The 21186-nt window shown below is 37.0% G+C and overlaps 2 protein-coding genes across 3 annotated transcripts in view; one reads left to right on the forward strand and one right to left on the reverse strand.

Moving 5' to 3' along the window:
* The window catches only part of LOC121381786 (cysteine--tRNA ligase, cytoplasmic-like), a 270786-nt gene extending 255921 nt beyond the window's left edge, over nt 1-14865 (reverse strand). Inside the window, exons 1-2 of the mRNA XM_041511141.1 lie at nt 14709-14865; nt 10981-11072 (exon numbers count right to left, since the gene is read on the reverse strand). Of these exons, the coding sequence (XP_041367075.1) occupies nt 10981-11072; nt 14709-14724 (108 nt within the window). The 5' untranslated portion in view covers nt 14725-14865. The remainder of the gene's footprint in view (nt 1-10980; nt 11073-14708) is intronic.
* A 136-nt stretch (nt 14866-15001) lies between these two features.
* Nucleotides 15002-21186, forward strand: part of LOC121381276 (eukaryotic translation initiation factor 3 subunit M-like) — a 28825-nt gene continuing 22640 nt past the window's right edge. The window contains exons 1-5 of one of the 2 annotated variants that reach the window (XM_041510520.1): nt 15002-15136; nt 16496-16634; nt 17634-17784; nt 19361-19484; nt 20827-20921. In XM_041510520.1, coding sequence (XP_041366454.1) covers nt 15086-15136; nt 16496-16634; nt 17634-17784; nt 19361-19484; nt 20827-20921 — 560 coding nt within the window. In that variant the 5' untranslated portion in view covers nt 15002-15085. Of the gene's footprint in view, nt 15137-16495; nt 16635-16769; nt 16817-17633; nt 17785-19360; nt 19485-20826; nt 20922-21186 lie in introns of those variants that run through there. The other variant, XM_041510521.1, reaches the window with a different exon arrangement.

Below are 21186 nucleotides of genomic sequence, written 5' to 3' on the forward strand. Positions count from 1 at the left end.
GGGGGGAGGAGCTGTTCCACATTCATTACATGGGGGAGGAGCTGTTTCACATTCATTACATGGGGAGAAGAGATGTTCCACATTCATTACATGGGGGAGGAGCTGTTCCACATTCATTACATGGGGGGAGGAGCTGTTCCACATTTATTAATGGGGAGGAGCTGTTCGACATTCATTACATGGGGAGAAGAGATGTTCCACATTCATTACATGGGGAGAAGAGATGTTCCACATTCATTACATGGGGGAGGAGCTGTTCCACATTCATTACATGGGGGAGGAGCTGTTCCACATTCATTACATGGGGAGGAGCTGTTCCACATTCATTACATGGGGGAGGAGCTGTTCCACATTCATTACATGGGGGAGGAGCTGTTTCACATTCATTACATGGGGGAGGAGCTGTTCCACATTCATTACATGGGCGAGGAGCTGTTCCACATTCATTACATGGGGAGGAGCTGTTCCACATTCATTACACGGGGGAGAAGCTGTTCCACATTTATTATATAGGGGAGCTGTTCCACATTCATTACATGGGGGGAGGAGCTGTTCCACATTCATTACATGGGGGGAGGAGCTGTTCCACATTCATTACATGGGGAGAAGAGCTGTTCCACATTCATTACATGGGGGAAGCTGTTCCACATTTATTATGTAGGGGAGCTGTTCCACATTCATTACATGGGCGAGGAGCTGTTCCACATTCATTACATGGGGGAAGCTGTTCCACATTCATTACATGGGGGAAGCTGTTCCACATTCATTACATGGGCGAGGAGCTGTTCCACATTCATTACATGGGGAGAAGAGATGTTCCACATGCATTACATGGGGGAGGAGCTGTTCCACATTCATTATATAGGGGAGCTGTTCCACATTTATTACATGGGGGAGGAGCTGTTCCACATTCATTACATGGGGGAGGAGCTGTTCCACATTCATTACATGGGGAGAAGAGATGTTCCACATTCATTATATAGGGGAGCTGTTCCACATTCATTACATGGGGGAGGAGCTGTTCCACATTCATTACATGGGGAGGAGCTGTTCCACATTCATTACATTGGGGAGGAGCTGTTCCAAATTCATTACATGGGGGAGGAGCTGTTCCACATTCATTACATGGAGGAGGAGCTGTTCCACATTCATTACATGGGGAGAAGAGATGTTCCACATTCATTACATGGGGAGAAGAGATGTTCCACATTCATTACATGGGGGAGGAGCTGTTCCACATTCATTACATGGGGGAGGAGCTGTTCCACATTCATTACATGGGGAGGAGCTGTTCCACATTCATTACATGGGGAGGAGCTGTTCCACATTCATTACATGGGCGAGGAGCTGTTCCACATTCATTACATGGGGAGAAGAGATGTTCCACATGCATTACATGGGGGAGGAGCTGTTCCACATTCATTATATAGGGGAGCTGTTCCACATTCATTACATGGGCGAGGAGCTGTTCCACATTCATTACATGGGGAGGAGCTGTTCCACATTCATTACACGGGGGAGAAGCTGTTCCACATTTATTATATAGGGGAGCTGTTCCACATTCATTACATGGGGGGGAGGAGCTGTTCCACATTCATTACATGGGGGGAGGAGCTGTTCCACATTCATTACATGGGGAGAAGAGCTGTTCCACATTCATTACATGGGGGAAGCTGTTCCACATTCATTATGTAGGGGAGCTGTTCCACATTCATTACATGGGCGAGGAGCTGTTCCACATTCATTACATGGGGGAAGCTGTTCCACATTCATTACATGGGGAAGCTGTTCCACATTCATTACATGGGCGAGGAGCTGTTCCACATTCATTACATGGGGAGAAGAGATGTTCCACATGCATTACATGGGGGAGGAGCTGTTCCACATTCATTATATAGGGGAGCTGTTCCACATTTATTACATGGGGGAGGAGCTGTTCCACATTCATTACATGGGGGAGGAGCTGTTCCACATTCATTACATGGGGAGAAGAGATGTTCCACATTCATTATATAGGGGAGCTGTTCCACATTCATTACATGGGGGAGGAGCTGTTCCACATTCATTACATGGGGAGGAGCTGTTCCACATTCATTACATTGGGGAGGAGCTGTTCCAAATTCATTACATGGGGGAGGAGCTGTTCCACATTCATTACATGGAGGAGGAGCTGTTCCACATTCATTACATGGGGAGAAGAGATGTTCCACATTCATTACATGGGGAGAAGAGATGTTCCACATTCATTACATGGGGGAGGAGCTGTTCCACATTCATTACATGGGGGAGGAGCTGTTCCACATTCATTACATGGGGAGGAGCTGTTCCACATTCATTACATGGGGAGGAGCTGTTCCACATTCATTACATGGGGGAGGAGCTGTTCCACATTCATTACATGGGGAGGAGCTGTTCCACATTCATTACATGGGGGAGGAGCTGTTCCACATTCATTACATGGGGAGGAGCTGTTCCACATTCATTACATGGGGAGGAGCTGTTCCACATTCATTACATGGGGAGGAGCTGTTCCACATTCATTACATGGGGGAGGAGCTGTTCCACATTCATTACATGGGGAGGAGCTGTTCCACATTCATTACATGGGGGAGGAGCTGTTCCACATTCATTACATGGGGAGGAGCTGTTCCACATTCATTACATTGGGGAGGAGCTGTTCCAAATTCATTACATGGGGGAGGAGCTGTTCCACATTCATTACATTGGGGAGGAGCTGTTCCAAATTCATTCCATGGGGAGGAGCTGTTCCACATTCATTACATGGAGGAGCTGTTCCACATTCATTACATGGGGAGAAGAGATGTTCCACATTCATTACATGGGGAGAAGAGATGTTCCACATTCATTACATGGGGGAGGAGCTGTTCCACATTCATTACATGGGGGAGGAGCTGTTCCACATTCATTACATGGGGAGGAGCTGTTCCACATTCATTACATGGGGAGGAGCTGTTCCACATTCATTACATGGGGGAGGAGCTGTTCCACATTCATTACATGGGGAGAAGAGATGTTCCACATTCATTACATGGCGCAGGAGCTGTTCCACATTCATTACATGGGGGAGGAGCTGTTCCACATTCATTACACGGGGGAGAAGCTGTTCCACATTCATTATATGGGGAGGAGCTGTTCCACATTCATTACATGGGGGAGGAGCTGTTCCACATTAATTATATAGGGGAGCTGTTCCACATTCATTATATAGGGGAGCTGTTCCACATTCATTACATGGGGGGAGGAGCTGTTCCACATTCATTACATGGGGGAGGAGCTGTTCCACATTCATTATATAGGGGAGCTGTTCCACATTCATTACATGGGGGGAGGAGCTGTTCCACATTCATTATATGGGGGAGGAGCTGTTCCACATTCATTACATTGGGGGAGGAGCTGTTCCACATTCATTACATGGGGGGAGGAGCTGTTCCACATTCATTACATGGGGGGAGGAGCTGTTCCACATTCATTACATGGGGGGAGGAGCTGTTCCACATTCATTACATGGGGGGAGGAGCTGTTCCACATTCATTACATGGGGGGAGGAGCTGTTCCACATTCATTACATGGGGGGAGGAGCTGTTCCACATTCATTATATGGGGGAGCTGTTCCACATTCATTACATGGCGGGAGCTGTTCCACATTCATTACATGAGGGGAGGAGCTGTTCCACATTCATTACATGGGGGGAGATGTTCCACATTCATTACACGGGGGAGGAGATGTTCCACATTCATTACATGGGGGGAGGCAGGAAGCATCATAATAATTATTTCATACCTTGCAGCATTTTGGGGGCAGGACGTAACCCTGTGGGAAAGCACTCGTCTGTGTGGTCAGTCTATGATCGATCCCCTTCAGTAGGCCCACTGGGCTAGTTCCTGTCCCAGCTAGTGCACCACGACTGGTATATCAAAGGATGCGGTATGTGCTATCCTGTGTGTGGGATGGTGCATTTAAAAGATCCCTTGCTACTAATGGAAAAATGTAGCAGGTTTCTCTCTAAGACTAAATGTCAAAATTGTCAAATCTCTGACATCCAATAGCCAATGATTAATAAATCAATGTGCTCTAGAGGTATCGTTAAACCCCCCCAAAAAACACCCTCTTGCAGCTTTATTCTCGGTACAAGTATATTTGGTTTAAATAAAACTATATTCTGTAGGTGGCAGATTTACTAAAAAATGCATTTCACCTCCACCTCCCCCTGCCTCCTACTCTGACATATAATCAATTACAGAACAGCCCTAATGAAAATGTACTACCAAACGAAGGAAATATTGATGAAGATATTTTATGGACTGCAACATAATACATGTATATGATGCAGTCATATGAAACTATTAATAAATGGGCTGTAATAGAATTAAAATAGATTAATGGATACAGATGCATGCGGTATACGGAAAACCAGGATGCATTCAATGCATTGTCTTAGGTGCAAAGGCATTACGGTTAATGCAAGGTTGGCTTTTGTTTCAGTTTGAAATCCATGTACCTAGAAACACATTTCCTCCCTTTCGGTTTACAAGGATTACTTCAGGTCAGGTTAATATTTTATAAATACTACAAATACTTGTACCTAACCTTACTGCATTGATTTTTCAGTAATATCAAACTATTAATAAAAATAGGCCATGATAAAATTACAGCACAATATTAATAGACACAAATGCATACCACGTTCTGGAAAGGAAAACACAACTGATACACTATTTTTAACCCTATAGGCATTAAATTTAATGCAAGGTTTTAACTAACCATTAACTTTTAATTTTATCTACCTTAAAAAAATATAACTTTTTTCCAACAGTTAATTTAATATTTATTTAAAATATTGATCATTACATGAAATTATTTTTCCAAATTAAAATAAAATTAGCTTTTATTGCATCCAAGTTAACTATGATGCATGAATGCATCACTATATATATATATATGTATGTATATATGTAGATGTATGTATTTATGTAGATGTAGATGTAGATGTAGATGTAGATGTAGATGTAGATGTAGATGTAGATGTATGTATGTATGTATATATATATATATTTATATATATATATATTAGTATATGAGCATGTATACGTTGGGAGCCATCACCGTGGCTCTCTATCTGAAAATATCACCATTTGTGAAGAGACCATAAATCTATAGGGAAAATGGTAATGAAGAATAGAAAGGGTGTGGCATGAATGGCCATGAGAGAAAAATAACTTGTATTGGAAGAGACAGGGACTCGAACGTGGTGCTGGATAGAGGAAAACTGGAAATATCTCAGATAAGAGAATGAAAACGGGATTGATGGGGGCAAGTACAAAATACCTATACAACTTCAGTGTCCACTGTGTACTGCATGGGGACTGTAATGGATGAACAAATAAACAAACAAACAAATGAACAAACAAACGAATGAACAAACAAACGAACAAACAGGTTTGGGTAGATGGATGGATGGGTGGGGTTTTTTTTGATGGATGGATGGATGGATGGATCATTTTGAGCTACTACAATCAGAATGACCTGAAGTACATTAGATTCGTCACAACTGATCATTTAAACAAGAAGTAGTAAGTAAGTAATGTGTAATATATAGAGGTTATTACCAAAGTGTTTTTCGGTATCGTCAGTATCATATATTAGGAATAAAAATTGTATTATGCGAGCCTCTGGCGAGCATAATACGATATTTTTATTCCTAATATATGATATTGACGATACCGAAATACACAAGGGTAATAATCTCTTTATCATATAATCTCAAGCTTAATATAACATGTTTTTGTAAACTGTACACGCAACTTTAATTCCAGTCAGCCATTACGCGATATTCAAATGACATAAGGATATGTGGCGCGGTGTATTTTTTAATATAAATGACGTCAAACTCGAATGATGTTTTTTGTTTTCTGAATGCTGGACAGCTTTCAGTGTAAAATTGCTATTGAAATGTTTTTATTTGATGACTATGAATGTATGCGTCAATTATGGAGTTTCACCCATGTGCGTTTGCTTAAATGTCAATAAACCTAGTGCCGTGACCTCCATTAATTTACATCTAATTTGCAAAGTTATCAAATTGTTAAAGTATGTGATGTGAAAAATATCACATACTTTGATTGCACTGAAAATGTAAGCTATTATATGATAAATAAGATTATTACCCATATGGGCTCAAATATACGGGCTAATAGGTTTTTCAATATCTGTACAGTGTACAGATTGATTCTACAGGTTGACGTAAAAATGATGACGTTTGGTTGGTTGTTTGCCATGGCCGGAACTTCACTTTAATTCATATGTTTCCATTCATGAGTCAGATGTATACGTTATACAATCTACAATGATTAACAGAACATTTTTGACTCATTTGTTTCATAAATATGAAATGGTATATTTTTATAAGCAGCAGCTTCAGTAGCATAGAAAAATAATTATTTTATAATACAACCAGTCGTATTATTTTGTATTGTAAACATTTGACTGTAAAATTAATGTTACGTCGTGTAATACATGTAAGAGTATATGACGTAATGGACCATGGCTTTGTTGTAGACAGCAAAGGACTTTTTATATTAGAAACCAGTTAAAAGTGACATTGGGTAATAAAGAGAAAAACTAACTTGCTGCCACAAATTACAAATTATCTGTCCCTCGTGAATAAAGGCTCATGTTTACAACATTCATTCACTCGGGACAGATAATTCTTAATTCCTCGTAGCTCGTTAGTTATTCTCTAAATAAAACATGCTGTAATAGCTGAATATATTTTCTACTGTCTAATAACTAGGGCCAGTGCCTTGAAACTGTTTTTGTTATTCACATAATAATAATAATAATACAATCTTTATTTATAGAAGGTAACTCAGTTAGTTCTAGACTATTCTCCCCTGAGGCCTTCTTACTAATTATAACAATAATAACAATAATAATAATAATAATACAATCTTTATTTATAGAAGGTAACTCAGTTAGTTCTAGACTATTCTCCCCTGAGGCCTTCTTACTAATTATAACAATAATAACAATAATAATAATAATAATACAATCTTTATTTATAGAAGGTAACTCAGTTAGTTCTAGACTATTCTCCCCTGAGGCCTTCTTACTAATTATAACAATAATAATAACTATAACATATTAATTATTAAGAATAAAAACTAACAAAACCATACATGTATGTACAATATATACAACCATAAAAGATATTAAGACATAATTATGTAGTAGAGCAATCATGTTTCTAAGAAGTGTTTATAAACATTTTTTTTAAATACATTTAAACTAGTACTTTTTTTTAACAACATTAGGTAAACTCTTCCAGATACCAACTCCAGAAAATTGAAAGCTTTTCTTGTAGTGCTCTATTTTTGGTCGTGGAGCTAACATATTTCCATCATCAATGGAGCGAAGTTCATAAATTGATGATATTGGATTGAACAGGTCTCTGAGGTACTGAGGAGCAAGTCCATTTAGTGTTTTATATACAAGAATGGCTTTTTGATATTCAACTCTTCTGTTTATTTTTAGCCACTTTAGTTCATCAAAAAGTAAATCAGTTGAATCATCAGGTGATTTGTCATAAATAATATGTGCTGTTCTTTTTTGTAATTTATTTATTCTTTCTAAGTCTAATTTAGAACAATTTTCCCATACATGTTGTAAAATAAATCTTATATATACATACACATATCATACCCACTATACATTTTGCTCTGTATTACTGTTTTCATACTCCACTAAATGCTGACATTTTAAATGGTTTGGAATTAAAACAGCATACTAACTGCCACCATATATAAAAAATTAATTATACACACAGCTAGATTTAATCAACCATGAAACTGTAAAAAAAATTAGTTGACACTGCATTGCTGGTCTAAGGGAGACAACTCACAAATCCATTTTTAAAATTAAAAATTACTAGATTTCTGCACTTGTCTTCTCAAGAAATGACTGCACATTGTTGGTTTTTTAAATAATAATAATAATAATAATAATTTTAAAAATTGAAATTGTGAAAAAAACAGACAGCACATGTAGTTACAAAAATGTATCAAAGCCAAAATTTGCCAAAGGAATAAAGATGAGGTGCGTAATACGAGATGAATTACTAGTACATGAACACAGCAACATACAGGTGGTGGGTAGCATGGCTGGCAGAAACATGAACGGCTGTCTAGAACATTGAATTCTCAATCTGCTTCCACCAGAACTAGCCCCCAGGGTACGACCTGGAGGCAGTACATATGATTAGATATTAATGTCTACAATGTGATCTATGAACGTTACAAACTAGTCAAATGTTCAAATACTCAATCATTATTGAACTATTTTGTAATTTGTATCTTTTGATTATTACATTTAATTACACAAAGATATGTGAAGCCATCGTTAAAAACATGAAACTGTATACATAACGGCCTCAAATACACGAAATATGTCCTATCTTCATTTCACAAGTCTTATACAATAAGAATGCCTGGTTCAGAATACTGAACAATATAAACCCCACAAAGTAAACAGCTGGTTTGTTCATTTACAACTCCTCTCTGCTAAACACGTGTAGTACACTGTAATTATCAACACTCACAACTAGAATATAAAAAAATCCTGAAAGACTGAGTCACCATAAAACAAAAAGTATGTTTATCTGAAAATAAAATGCTGCATAAAACATCTATAAGTGATTGTACATGTCAAAGAATATAAACACTGAAATAATATGCATAAGAAGAGAACTTGATTACATGTAATGGTGTTATGGACTTGAGACTTACATATTAATATATACGCCCATCATTACATTCTCAGGGCTGGATCCACAGGGAAACACTTGCATTGGACAGAGTACAACCACCAAAAGCACTATATGTACCCCAATTAGCAACATAGACAACAGACTATATGTACCCCAATTAGCAACATAGACAACAGACTATATGTACCCCAATTAGCAACATAGACAACAGACTATATGTACCCCAATTAGCAACATAGACAACAGACTTTGGATGAATTTACACAAAATTAAGTGTCATTTTTTAAATGCAAATACCTCAAGAAAAAATTCTCTAGAATCGCCACTGCTTTAAAACTGAAATAGGCAGCTGACTACTGAACATTGTGTATTTAAAAAATAAGGCAATTTAATTAATTAAAAATAACTTTTATCTGGCACTAATCTATTATTATACCCTGAAAGGTATGCAGGTTTAAATTGTGTGATCACATAGGCTTCCTGGAGCCGGTATAACTTAAATATAAAAATATCTGACTTTGTACAATACTGTAGGGAATTACAATACATAAACGCTTGTCTCACTTTCCCAGGATGGGTGTTGGGTAAGTAAATTCTTCTCACAACTGGTCAAACGAGACAAGTTAACCAAAAATTACAGTACATTGACAAACGATCATTTATTCATGAATTTAATGCAATATGTTTGGCAGTTTTGTGTTAATCAAGCAAATGTTTTGCTGCCCAGTGAAAGACCACTTGAATATTACTTGACTTTTTTTTTAAATTAAAAATTTAAAAAATTGATAGGACAAGAAAAATTTAGAGAGATTTCACCTACAGTAGAAATGGAAGTTGTGTGTTAATGTAGACCAAGCTGTGTGTGTTTTTAACATTCAAATTTACAGCAACTCTCAGAAACCTGTGTCAAAAGCTGATGCACCTTGACCACAATGTTAGAATACATGAACATATATAAAGAATAACTCCTTCATGACATAGGACATTAACATAATCCCATGAAGTTAAGAATGGTGAACTCTGTAAAGTGTTGCTGTATAATGTTCATAATTCAACCAAAACAGGATAAAGCCAATATTCCACATCATTAATTGGTTATTGTTTTCATCCTGAAATCCAATAAGAGAAGTACGAAAAAAATATATAAAAGAATGAGGTATATTTGAAACTTTTCACCTGCTATAGTTGATCTACAAGGAAGGAAATGTTTTATTTAACGACGCACTCAACATTTTTATTTACGTTTATAAGGCACTGGACATGTGGTTATGGACCACATAGATATTGAGAGAGGAAACCCGCTATTGTCACTTCATGGCTACTCTTTTAGATTAGCAGCAAGGGATCTTTTATATGCACCATCCCACAGACAGGATAACACATACTATGGCCTTTGCTATACCAGTCGTGGTACACTGGCTGGACCAAGAAATAGCCCAATGGGCCCACCTAAGGGGATAGATCCCAGACCGACTGCGCATCAAGCGAACACTTTACCACTGGACTACATCCCGGCCCCAGATGCTCAATTAGAAAAAGTAAAGGTTTCATGTACATGATATATCATATAAAATAACATGATCATTACATGTATGATATATCATATAAAATAACATGATCATTACATGTAATCTCATTTCAGCTAAGATGCCACATTTGTCTTGTCAAAGAACTGTGTTTTATCATTAATTAATGTTTTAGCTACTGACATGAATTAATAAAATTCAAAGAACAGTGTAAGCAATTTAAAAGGCAAGATGAACATCAAGCCAGACATACACATTATGTATGTCATATGACAAGGTTAATTTAGATTATCACTTTGCTTTAACTTGATGCGCAGTTGGTCTGGGATCGATCCCCGTTGGTGGGCCCATTGGGCCATTTCTCGTCCCAGCCAGTGCACCACGACTGGTATATCAAAGGCAGTGGTATGTGTTATCCTATCTGTGGGATGGTGCACATAAAAGATCCCTTGCTGCTAATCGAAAAGAGTAGTCCATGAAGTGGCGACAGCGGGTTTCCTCTCAATATCTGTATGGTCTTTAACCATATGTCCTACGCTATATAACTGTAAATAAAATGTGTTGAGTACGTCGTTAAATAAAACATTTTCTTTGCTTTAAATGGCCATTATATTCTTTCAGTATAGGGAGGAATGCAAGACACTGTAAATATAGAGAGAGACACCACTTACCTTCTGCCGAGTCAAACTGTTATACAGCTTGAGTTTGGTTTCTCCAGATCCGCTAGGTGGCATCCACGAAGGTTGAGTTCTCTTCATCTTACCTGGAAATAAAAACAATAATATGTATATGTAATATGTAGCTCGGTGTTACAAGGCAGGACATAGCCCAGCAGTATAGCATTCACTTGATGCACAGTCGGTCTGGGATCAATCCCCGTTAATGGACTCATTGGACTATTTCTTGCTCCAGCCAGTGCACCATGACTGGTATCTCAAAGGCCGTGGTATGTGTTGTCCTGTCTGTGTGATGGTGCATATAAAAGATCCCTTGCTGCTAATTGAAAAGTGTAGCCCATGAAGTGGAGACAGCGGGTTTCCTCTATCCATATTTGCATGGTCCTTATTCACATGTCCGATGCCATATAACCATAAATAAAATGTGTTTAGTGCATCGTTAATTAAAACATTTCCTTCCTTCCTTACCATGCTACATTTTTTTTCCATTAGTAGCAAGGGATCTTTCATATGCACAATCTCACAGAAAGAATAGCACATACCACAGCCTGTGATATACCAGTCGTGGTGCACTGGCTGGGACAAGAAATAGTCCAATGGGCCCACCGATGGGGATCAATCCCAAACTGACCGCGCATCAAGCGAGTGCTTACCACTGGGCTACATCCCACCCCAAATGGTATATAAAAATGTTTCAAAGAATGTGGCATGGCTCTCTGTTAAAACAAGTCTGCTTGTTGAGAACACGTCATTTGGGGTGCAGGACAATTAAATATAATTGTTCAAATAACTTGTCCGACTGAATAGGTGAACTAAAAAAAAAAAAAAAATATTAAGGGATGTAAATAATGGGGGAGGGGGGTCCACAAATGGGCAGTTGCTTCACAAAAAAAGATAATAATAAAAAAAAAAAACCCCGCAAAAAAGTGCTTATTTTATTTTAATTTGTGAGTGAGCAGTTTGAAGGCAGTGATAACAAGTCAGTAATTCTTATTGTCAACAAAAAGTTAATATTGATCCTGAACTTCCATGCTGGGACTATAACAAGGCCAAATGGGGGCTCTTTAGACATCGTACAAGTACTCTCATCAAGGCTTTGCAAGTCAAAGGAAGAGATATCAACCACGAGCAGCTAATCGCCTAGCTGACAATTATGAAGAGCAGGGAAGCATACATGTCAGTGCTGAGCAGCAGCGAGAAACAAGAAAAGAACAAAGGGAGATAACAAGAAATGCTTCACCAACAGAACCCATGCATTGACTGATCACAATCTATGAGCTACATGTATCACAAAAGCTACATGTATCACAAAAGAAACTCAAGAGGAAAAAATCACCAGGTCCAGACGTGCTTACTCATCTTGGCAATGCAGAAATCACCAGGTCCAGACATGATCACCAATGGGGTGCTTACTCATCTTGGCAGTGTAGCAATCACCAGGTCCAGACATGATCACCAATGAGATGCTTACTCATCTTGGCAATGCAGCAATCACCAGGTCCAGACATGATCACGAATGAGGTGCTTACTCATCTTGGCAATGCAGCAATCACCAGGTCCAGACATGATCAAGAATGAGTTGCTTACTCATCTTGGCAATGCAGCAATCACCAGGTCCAGACATGATCACCAATGGGGTGCTTACTCATCTTGGCAGTGTAGCAATCACCAGGTCCAGACATGACCATCAATGGGGTGCTTACTCATCTTGGCAATGCAGCAATCAACAAGCACTTGGAGGTTTTTGATCGCAGCTGGGAAGACGGTGTCTTTCAACAAATCTGGAGACAGGTCACAATGATTTCGGTCTACAAGAAAGGAAAAGACAAGAAGAATGCTACTACCAGCTACTGTTCAATCAGCCTCACCAGATGTGTTGTCATTTTGGCAATGGAGAGAATAATCAACCAATGCCTCCAACGGTGTCTTGAAACTAAGAATATCCTGGCTCCCGAGCAAGCAGGCTTCAGACAGTTTCACAGTAGTCTAAGATGCATTTCAGAAGAAAAAACACGTCTTTGCTATCTGGGTAGATCTACAAAAAGACTTTTGAAGCTTCATGTCTGGACTGATGGTCTCATTGTCAAGTTACAGAGATGTGGAATAATTGGAAACATGCTCTCATGGATCAAATCATACCTTTACAACCATAGAGCAAGGGTCACAGTTGACAGAAAAGAAAGCAAAAAGGTACTTTTGCGATATGGTGTCCCACAGGGAAGAGTCGTATCACCCACCTTCTTTCTGATCTTCATCAACGACCTGATACAAGAACTCCCCAAAGGAATATTAGCTGCTCTCTATGCTAAGGACTTGGTGATGTGGTGCAAGGCAGAATATGCTAGTACTGCCACCTACAGAATACAGATAGCAGCAGACAAGCTGACAGAATGGTCACAAAAATGGTGTGGTTATCAACAAAGACAGTCTTCCACCACACTTTACTCTATCACTAAAGCAAAAAAAGCGGGAATTATTAAATTGTCATTACTCCACTAAAGAGTGAAGAAGAAACAACATACCTTTGACAAGAAACAAACTTGGATACCACACATCCAAAAAGCAGAAAAAAAATCTAGACACAAGCTAACCATTATGCAGAAACTAGCAGGGACCATCCTCAAAGAGTATATGAAGGAACCATAAGACCTCGTCTCGAGTATAGTTCGACAACTTGGCCAACAACAGAAAAGACAAACCAGCAAACTCTAGACACGGTTCAAAATCAAGCTTGTTTATGAAGTTCCCTTCAGAACTGGCTCCTACAGTTCCAAGTATACTGCAGAAGCCCAAACCCTAATGCAGACAGCTACCATGATTCAGGACTCCCAAAGATGAATGTCAGCAAGTCGCCTTTCTGTCAGATGCTTGTTCAGTCCTGCAAGTGTTAGAACAGGACAAACTTTCTCATCTAATGGAGTGGTCAGACCAAGACCACATCAAAAACTGCCCTAGTAAATAACTGGCAGATAGTTACAGAAATGTTGTAGCCACTTTAAAAAAGAATTAGCAATTGACTAATTTGGCAATGGGCAAGGTGAGCCGTAATTAAGCTATTTCACATTCAATAAATTCTTTCTTGGGTCCCAGGTACTGAAACAAGTGTCTGTTAGCCTGCATTCTCACCAAACAAAATACTACCCTCATTTCAAAACTGCAGGGCCTACAGCTCTATGTATAAACCCCATGATCTGGAATCTGCAACAAGGAAACATTTAATTTGAAAATACATTTTGTGGAAATCACTGAACAATTTCTTATGCTTAAACAAATGTAACTGATATAGGTCTAAATATCAAATATAATTACTATAAAAAGATATTTAAATAGACATCACATTTATTTTTGAAAATTAAACTTAAAACCTAGAATCCTTAACAAGGAAGTATTTGGTACAAAAACATACATTTTTGAAAACATCACTAAACAGAACTTACTATACTGGTATTTAAAATTCCATGATTGGTAAACATATCACACATCTATAAAAAAAAAAAATTAAAAACTCATACAAAAACAGACATTTCTTTTTAAAAACTATTGAGCATTATTAATCTAATTTACCACATTTTTGCAAACATGAATATGAAGTGAACAGATTCATAACACATATCTATTACACAAAAACAAGACATCTACATTTCATAAACTTCTTGAAGTTGCTTTAAAAATTATTTGACATATTTTATACCGTACTGTGTTTCATAAACGTAGTCACTTACTTGTTGAGTCAGACATGACTGCTGATAGCTTGCTCTATGTTCTTCCTGGAAGATGCAATAGATGACTGCGAGCTGCAATCCGTATTTATACCAATCAAGGAGGACTTAGAAACTGAAAACGAAACAAATGTGATGCAACCGGTTATAGATGCAGCTGCAAGCATAAGGAACCACGTGAACGCGCGTCTTATTCTCCAGTAGACGCCTATCGATGTATCAGAATCTTTCATTGGTCTGAATGCATCCAATGATTTTGTGCAATTTATTGGCACTAGACCAGTCTAAGGTCCATACGTATCTCTTGTACTAAAATAAGCCTAGCGCAACAGAATAGAAAATTGGCAAATCGCCATCATTGAAAATCTTTCCGGGACAAAATGACTGAGATGTCAACTCCCGTTTTTATAGACATTGCTGAATCTGATCAGGTGTGATGTGATGCTGTTTGTTTAAATGAGCAATAATACAAGTTCCAGCGTTCATTAGTGGCATTAAAAACATGCATAAATAGTTTTTAAAATACACATATGGCTTAGGCACGTGGGTTGTGAATTCAGTGTCCTTTAATTCCGTTATACTTTTAACAAGGCTGTAAAGCTTTAAAAGGGCATATTGTATATTTTTATCCATCCATTTGTCTAGAATAATTGACACTTAAGTGTTAGAAACTTCAGCATACGGTACATTCATGTTATTGTCATAAATTATGTTGCATTCTTGAGTTAAATTAGGTCTAATTAGTAACGAAGTCAACAAAGATGAGGCCTTTATAGTTGATACCTTTGCTAACACTTCTAAACAATAAACATCAGGTTTGTTACTAGGCTGATCTGATTAATTTAGCTAAAAGGCAGAATGGGTTTTGGGAAAGGGTACAGAAATGACAGATTCTTACTCTATCTATTGGAATTAATGTCTTGCCAGTGATTCTGGGTCGTTTCATCCTAAGTCTTATTCACTCAGGGTTAGTTCGCCCTAAATCTTATTCTTACAGTCGTTTCACACACACACACCAAATTAAATATATTTATTATAGTTTTGAAGTTGGGTTTTTTCTTCTGTTTATTCATTATTCATTACCAAATATTAAATCAACATATTATACTCGACGTTTGAACGCTGGGGAAAATCGCCATATGTAGTATATTTAATAAGAAATCACAGCACATCAGACTCAGTAGTATGCAGTGTGACTATAAATTAAATGATTAATGTGTATATGGCTTGAGTAATTAATGATATTGGAAATAAAAAAATTTATAACATTATTTTTATCTGTAAATATAAACCCACAATATAGACCACAATGTGTGAAATCTAAAAATCAACGAATTTATGATTCATTAATGAATAAATGTACTTTATTAACAAAATAAAAATTATGGCGAAACAACTTGGTTAGAGGTATGAATCGACCCTGGCCAGAGCGACTAGGGTGAACTCGTAATAAGAGCAAAACAACCTGTTACCCTTGCCAGTGGTAAAGCGCACACCTGATGCACGGTTTGTTTAGGATCGACCCCCATCGGTGGGCCGATTGGGCTATTTCTCGTTCTAGCCATGTGCATCACAACTGGTATGTGTTATTCTGTATGTGGGATAGTGTTAGAAAATATCCCTTGCTACTAGTGAAAAAATGTAGCGGGTTCCTCTCTATGACTGTCAAAATGACCATATGTTTGACATCCAGTAGCCAATGATTAATAAATCAATGTGCTCGTGTAATAAGCAAAACAAACAAACTTTTTAATGTCTTGCCATTCAACTTTTATTATTTTTGGTTTTAGACATCTGAATTGCGCAGTTATCTCAAGTCTCTAGGAGCAGAAATATCAGAAGAAAACTCCGAACATGGAAGTTTAACAGATTTGAAAAACATTGTGGAAGCTAGTACAGTATGTTGGAAAGAGGTCAGCAGTGAAAATGGTAAGCATATTCAATGTAAACTTACAACATAGGTTATGAAACATTGTGGAAGCTAGTACAGTATGTTGGAAAGAGGTCAGCAGTGATAATGGTAAGCCTATTCAATGTAAACGTACAACATAGGTTATGAAACATTGTGGAAGCTAGTACAGTATGTTGGAAAGAGGTCAGCAGTGAAAATGGTAAGCATATTCAATGTAAACTTACAACATAGGTTATGAAACATTTTGTTCAGTATCATGTTGCTACATTATTCTGACATGTTAAGTAATAGAACTTTGCGAATCAGTTTTCAAATTCACAGTGCAGTACTCGGACATATGACTGACTAGTTGTGGAAAACAAGGTGGAATTTTTAAAATGAACTTTAATGACTTTATTCTCTATTCTGCTAGGTTCAATCCCCATTGGTGGACCCATTTCAATATTTCTTGTTCAGCTAGCAGGGGTGAAGAAATGGAAAATATTTAGTTAGTCCGTCAGTCTATAGAACATTATATATTATTAACAATATTATAATATACCATGTCTTCACTTCAGATGACAAAACATTATTAAGAACACTTGGTAAGTGATCAACATCATGTGGCAAACCACATCTAACAGACAGATAGATCTTCGGACTGGTAGTTGCATGTTTTAACTCGTCCATCAGAATGTTTACTTGCATTTGGCGAGCAGGCGAGTACTTTCTACATCCCTGAATTAGTGCTCCACAACTGGTATAACAAAAGCCATAGTATGTATTATTCTGTGTGTAGGATGATGCATAATAATAATAGATCCCTTGCTACTAATTGAAAAGGGTAACTCATGGAGTCCGAGTGGCAGTATCAGGTTTCCTCTCTAATTATGTCTGTGGCCCTTAACCATATTTTCAATGCCATATAACCATAGTTGAAATATGATGAGTTCATCGTTAAATAGAACATTTCTTTAACTTTCTCTTTTCTCTATTTTCTTTAATAAATATTTTGTTACATTATTTAATTTTTTCAGACATTGAAATGGTCTTCAATGGGATTATATCTCTCATTCTCTTGGTTCCACCGGAGGACGCAGAGAGCTTGGGTATTCTCTTCTGTGAGAAGATCATGAAAGCAGGGCAGAGCGACAAAGGAGATAAACGCATGAGTACTAGAATAAAGCTGTAAGTGTCAGGCTTTCAAAGTCTGTTGTGTGGTAACTTCATTTGTGTACACATGCAAGATGAGTTGTTAATTTGGTTGTTTAATTCCTTAAAAATACTTTATTTTCTAGAATTCATTAACAGTCATGGTTTATAGGAGTCATTGAAATCTTGGAAAGTCTTTTTATACCAATTCAATGTTCAGTAAATGTGATAGGAGAGGATAAACAAAAATTCTCTGGGTGAGCAAAACAATTCTCCAAATTGTCATTAAACTTAAAAAATTGCAGAAATTATCAGTTTTTTGTTTTTTTAAAATCAATTATTACCGTATATCTTCGCTTATAAGTGGACTTTTTTTCACCCAAAAATGTATTTATAACTTGGGGGACTTATAAGAGGATAAAAAAATATTACCGTTTTGGGGATTATTTTACAAGTTTTATTGTTGAAGTATGCCCTGTATTTATACTAAAATATGTTAATTTGACACATTTATTTTTTATAACCTTTAGTTTTTTTTGCATTAGAACGGTTTTGGTTATGCGAAAAGGCATGTGATCTCTCTGACATGCCAAGACAACAGTCCACTTAGTTAAAATAACAGTCATCACTAATAGCTAAAATGTAAACAATACTAACTACCTGTTGCCTGAGTTTATTTTGAAATCTGCTCACTGTCATTAATGGTTGTTTCAAACAATGTCTTGTCGGTGATTAACTTCATGAATATTACTGAGCCTTCCCTTAAAATAACTTAGACTGATCTCTGCAGTTCACTAGACCAATAGGGACACACATCATTTGGTACAAAAACCAGTGTACTTTCCAGAGTTATCCTCCTCACATGTATTAATATGGCAGCAAAACGTGATTAACCGATGATAATGTACTTTCAGTTTTATCGTAGTGATCTGTTGTCAGTGTTTATAAATAAAGTTGTTGTCTGTGCACAAAACCATGCTGTACAGTGCCATACGGTAACAGTCAAACAGCTTTCACTATCTACTAAGGGAATATTTCGTTTTGATGCTATGTAGTTTGATTGGAATATTTCGATGTACAAAACGTGAAAACCGAAGTTTGTAAAATAATTTTCTTTTGTTCATATATTATTGTTCTCATGTGCTGAAAATAACAAATACTTCAATATTTATAAGTTGTTTTTCATGGGTCGACTTATAAACGGGTCAATAAAAAAATATGTTTTCATGGCTTGAAATTTAGGGACTCGACTTATAGCCGAGATCGACTTACAGGCGAAGATATACGGTACCTGAAATTATTTCGCTATTTTTTTTAATTGAACTAAAATAAATTTTTCCAACTGCTTTAAAAATTTGCAGTTGGTGAATTTGGCGAGTGCCAGAGCTAGCCGTGGCAGTGAAGTTGTCTGCAGGTGCTCATCCTCTTAAAAAAACATCACAACTTCATACCCTGTGTTAGCTTATTCCATATTTCCCTCATTACAACATCTTGACGTCTTAATTCATGTCTTTAATTTACCATCTTGCAACTTTGATAAGCTGTTTATACAGATATATATATATATATATATATATATATAAAAAAAAAAAAAATATTTTTATCTCTCTAGGCTGAGTAATCTGTTTCACGGTTTACCTGAAACGTCTCCGGTGCGGTACACAGTGTATTTAGCCATGTTGAGACTCGCTGGGCAGGCTGACATGCTGCAGATGATACCCACTGAATTAGATCAGGTTTTTATGCTCTTATTTGAGTTTTTAATTTCATGGGTCACATGTACAGTGTACAACGTATCCAAGACATTCACAAAATGGGCTGGTTTTGAGAAAAAGAAGTAGATTGGAAACTGGACACTAGCAGGGAACATTTCTTTCCTCTTCACATGTAATCAAACAAATGCATATTCCCCTACGGATAGTAGTCTGGTAAAGTATCTAAAAAAAGAGAAAACATCTTAAGTTATTTCCATTTTATTTTCAAAATCTTGATTAGTGATATTTCTAATTGAAAATAGTAGCAACAGCTGTTTAATGTTTTAAAATTGTGTAGCGATCTCTGAAACTTGCGATACTGAACAAAATGTACTCTTGACTAGAAAATGAAAGTAGTACAGATTTTAGCCACTCGATAAAAATTATAGCTGTTGATTGATAGGATATTATCTCGCCTTCATGTAAAATTCTTTAATCTCATTGGTTGTTTGCCGTTGGACAAATCCCTTATACCCCTGTGGGCGGAGCCAAATTCTCTTATACCCCGTCTGTAATTTCCAACAGTTTCCAGCCACTCCAGTTAATGCTAAAGCAATAATTAGATTATAAATAACATTGATAATCAATCAAGTATACATAATTAATTTTATTTTTACTATAAAATACACTATTTCAATACTTTTAAAAGCTGCACTGTTGAACTGGGCCACCTAATTACAGTCGTGGTGTTATTGTATTAATGCACGATTAGCAACAGTTGTTTTTTTGTTTTTTATTTTTAACATTTTAATTTTTTTTACTACATACATTTCTGATAAAAAAAAAGGTTGGTTTTTTGTTTTGTTTTTATTAATATATGTTTCAGACAATTTCGTATTACAAACATTTGAAGTTAAAAACTCGTTTATCGATGGAACTATTTTTCGTCACTGGCAAGTGGTTTTGTTCGCACCCGCATGGTATGGCTCCGTTAATAAATTGTTAACAATTATTGTCTGGCGTTATTTTGATTATTTGGCTATAGGCCTATGGTTTAACATGTCAGCAAGATAAATTCGTTGTAGAAGCATCTCTCGGGGTATATGGCTTTTTATGTACCCTCTGTGTGCCTTCGGCTCGGGGTAAAAGAACACACAAAGGGTACATATACCCCTCATGACGCTTCTACAACTTATAATGTTTGTTTTTTAATTTTGTGGGGTTTTTTCTGCCAAAGGTTTCTTGTTTAAAATTGCTGTAAGTAACACATTTTTAACTTCAAGCCTTAAATCTGTGGGAGTAACATACATTTGAATCAAAGTAAGTTATTTTATTCTTTAAATCTGTTACATAATATAATATATTGCATAATTGACTTTTATAGGTTAAAACTTGGATTGCTCAGTGGGGCATTAACATTCAGAAGAAACAAAATCTCTACCGGGTGCTTCATGAGGTCCTCTTGGAAGCTAAACAAAGGTATGGTCCTACCTACTGGCTATCGTAGTCCATTTTTAATTAAGCTTATTAGTCCCCAACCCATCCAACATGAGGGCACTATTGGTTTCATCTCCATCCTTATGTCTGGCTTTTTATGGTTTTTTGAATGTTTTATCCACAATGCCTTGAGATATTGAGCTGAAATTTTGTGTATAGGTTTATTATGTACTGTTACCCATTATTGACATTATGCCCCTTGAACATAGGAAATGTAACCGGGTTCAAAGGACGAAAACAACACGTC

This window comes from Gigantopelta aegis, chromosome 9, assembly GCF_016097555.1.
Source record: "Gigantopelta aegis isolate Gae_Host chromosome 9, Gae_host_genome, whole genome shotgun sequence".
Lineage (NCBI taxonomy): Eukaryota > Metazoa > Mollusca > Gastropoda > Neomphalida > Peltospiridae > Gigantopelta > Gigantopelta aegis.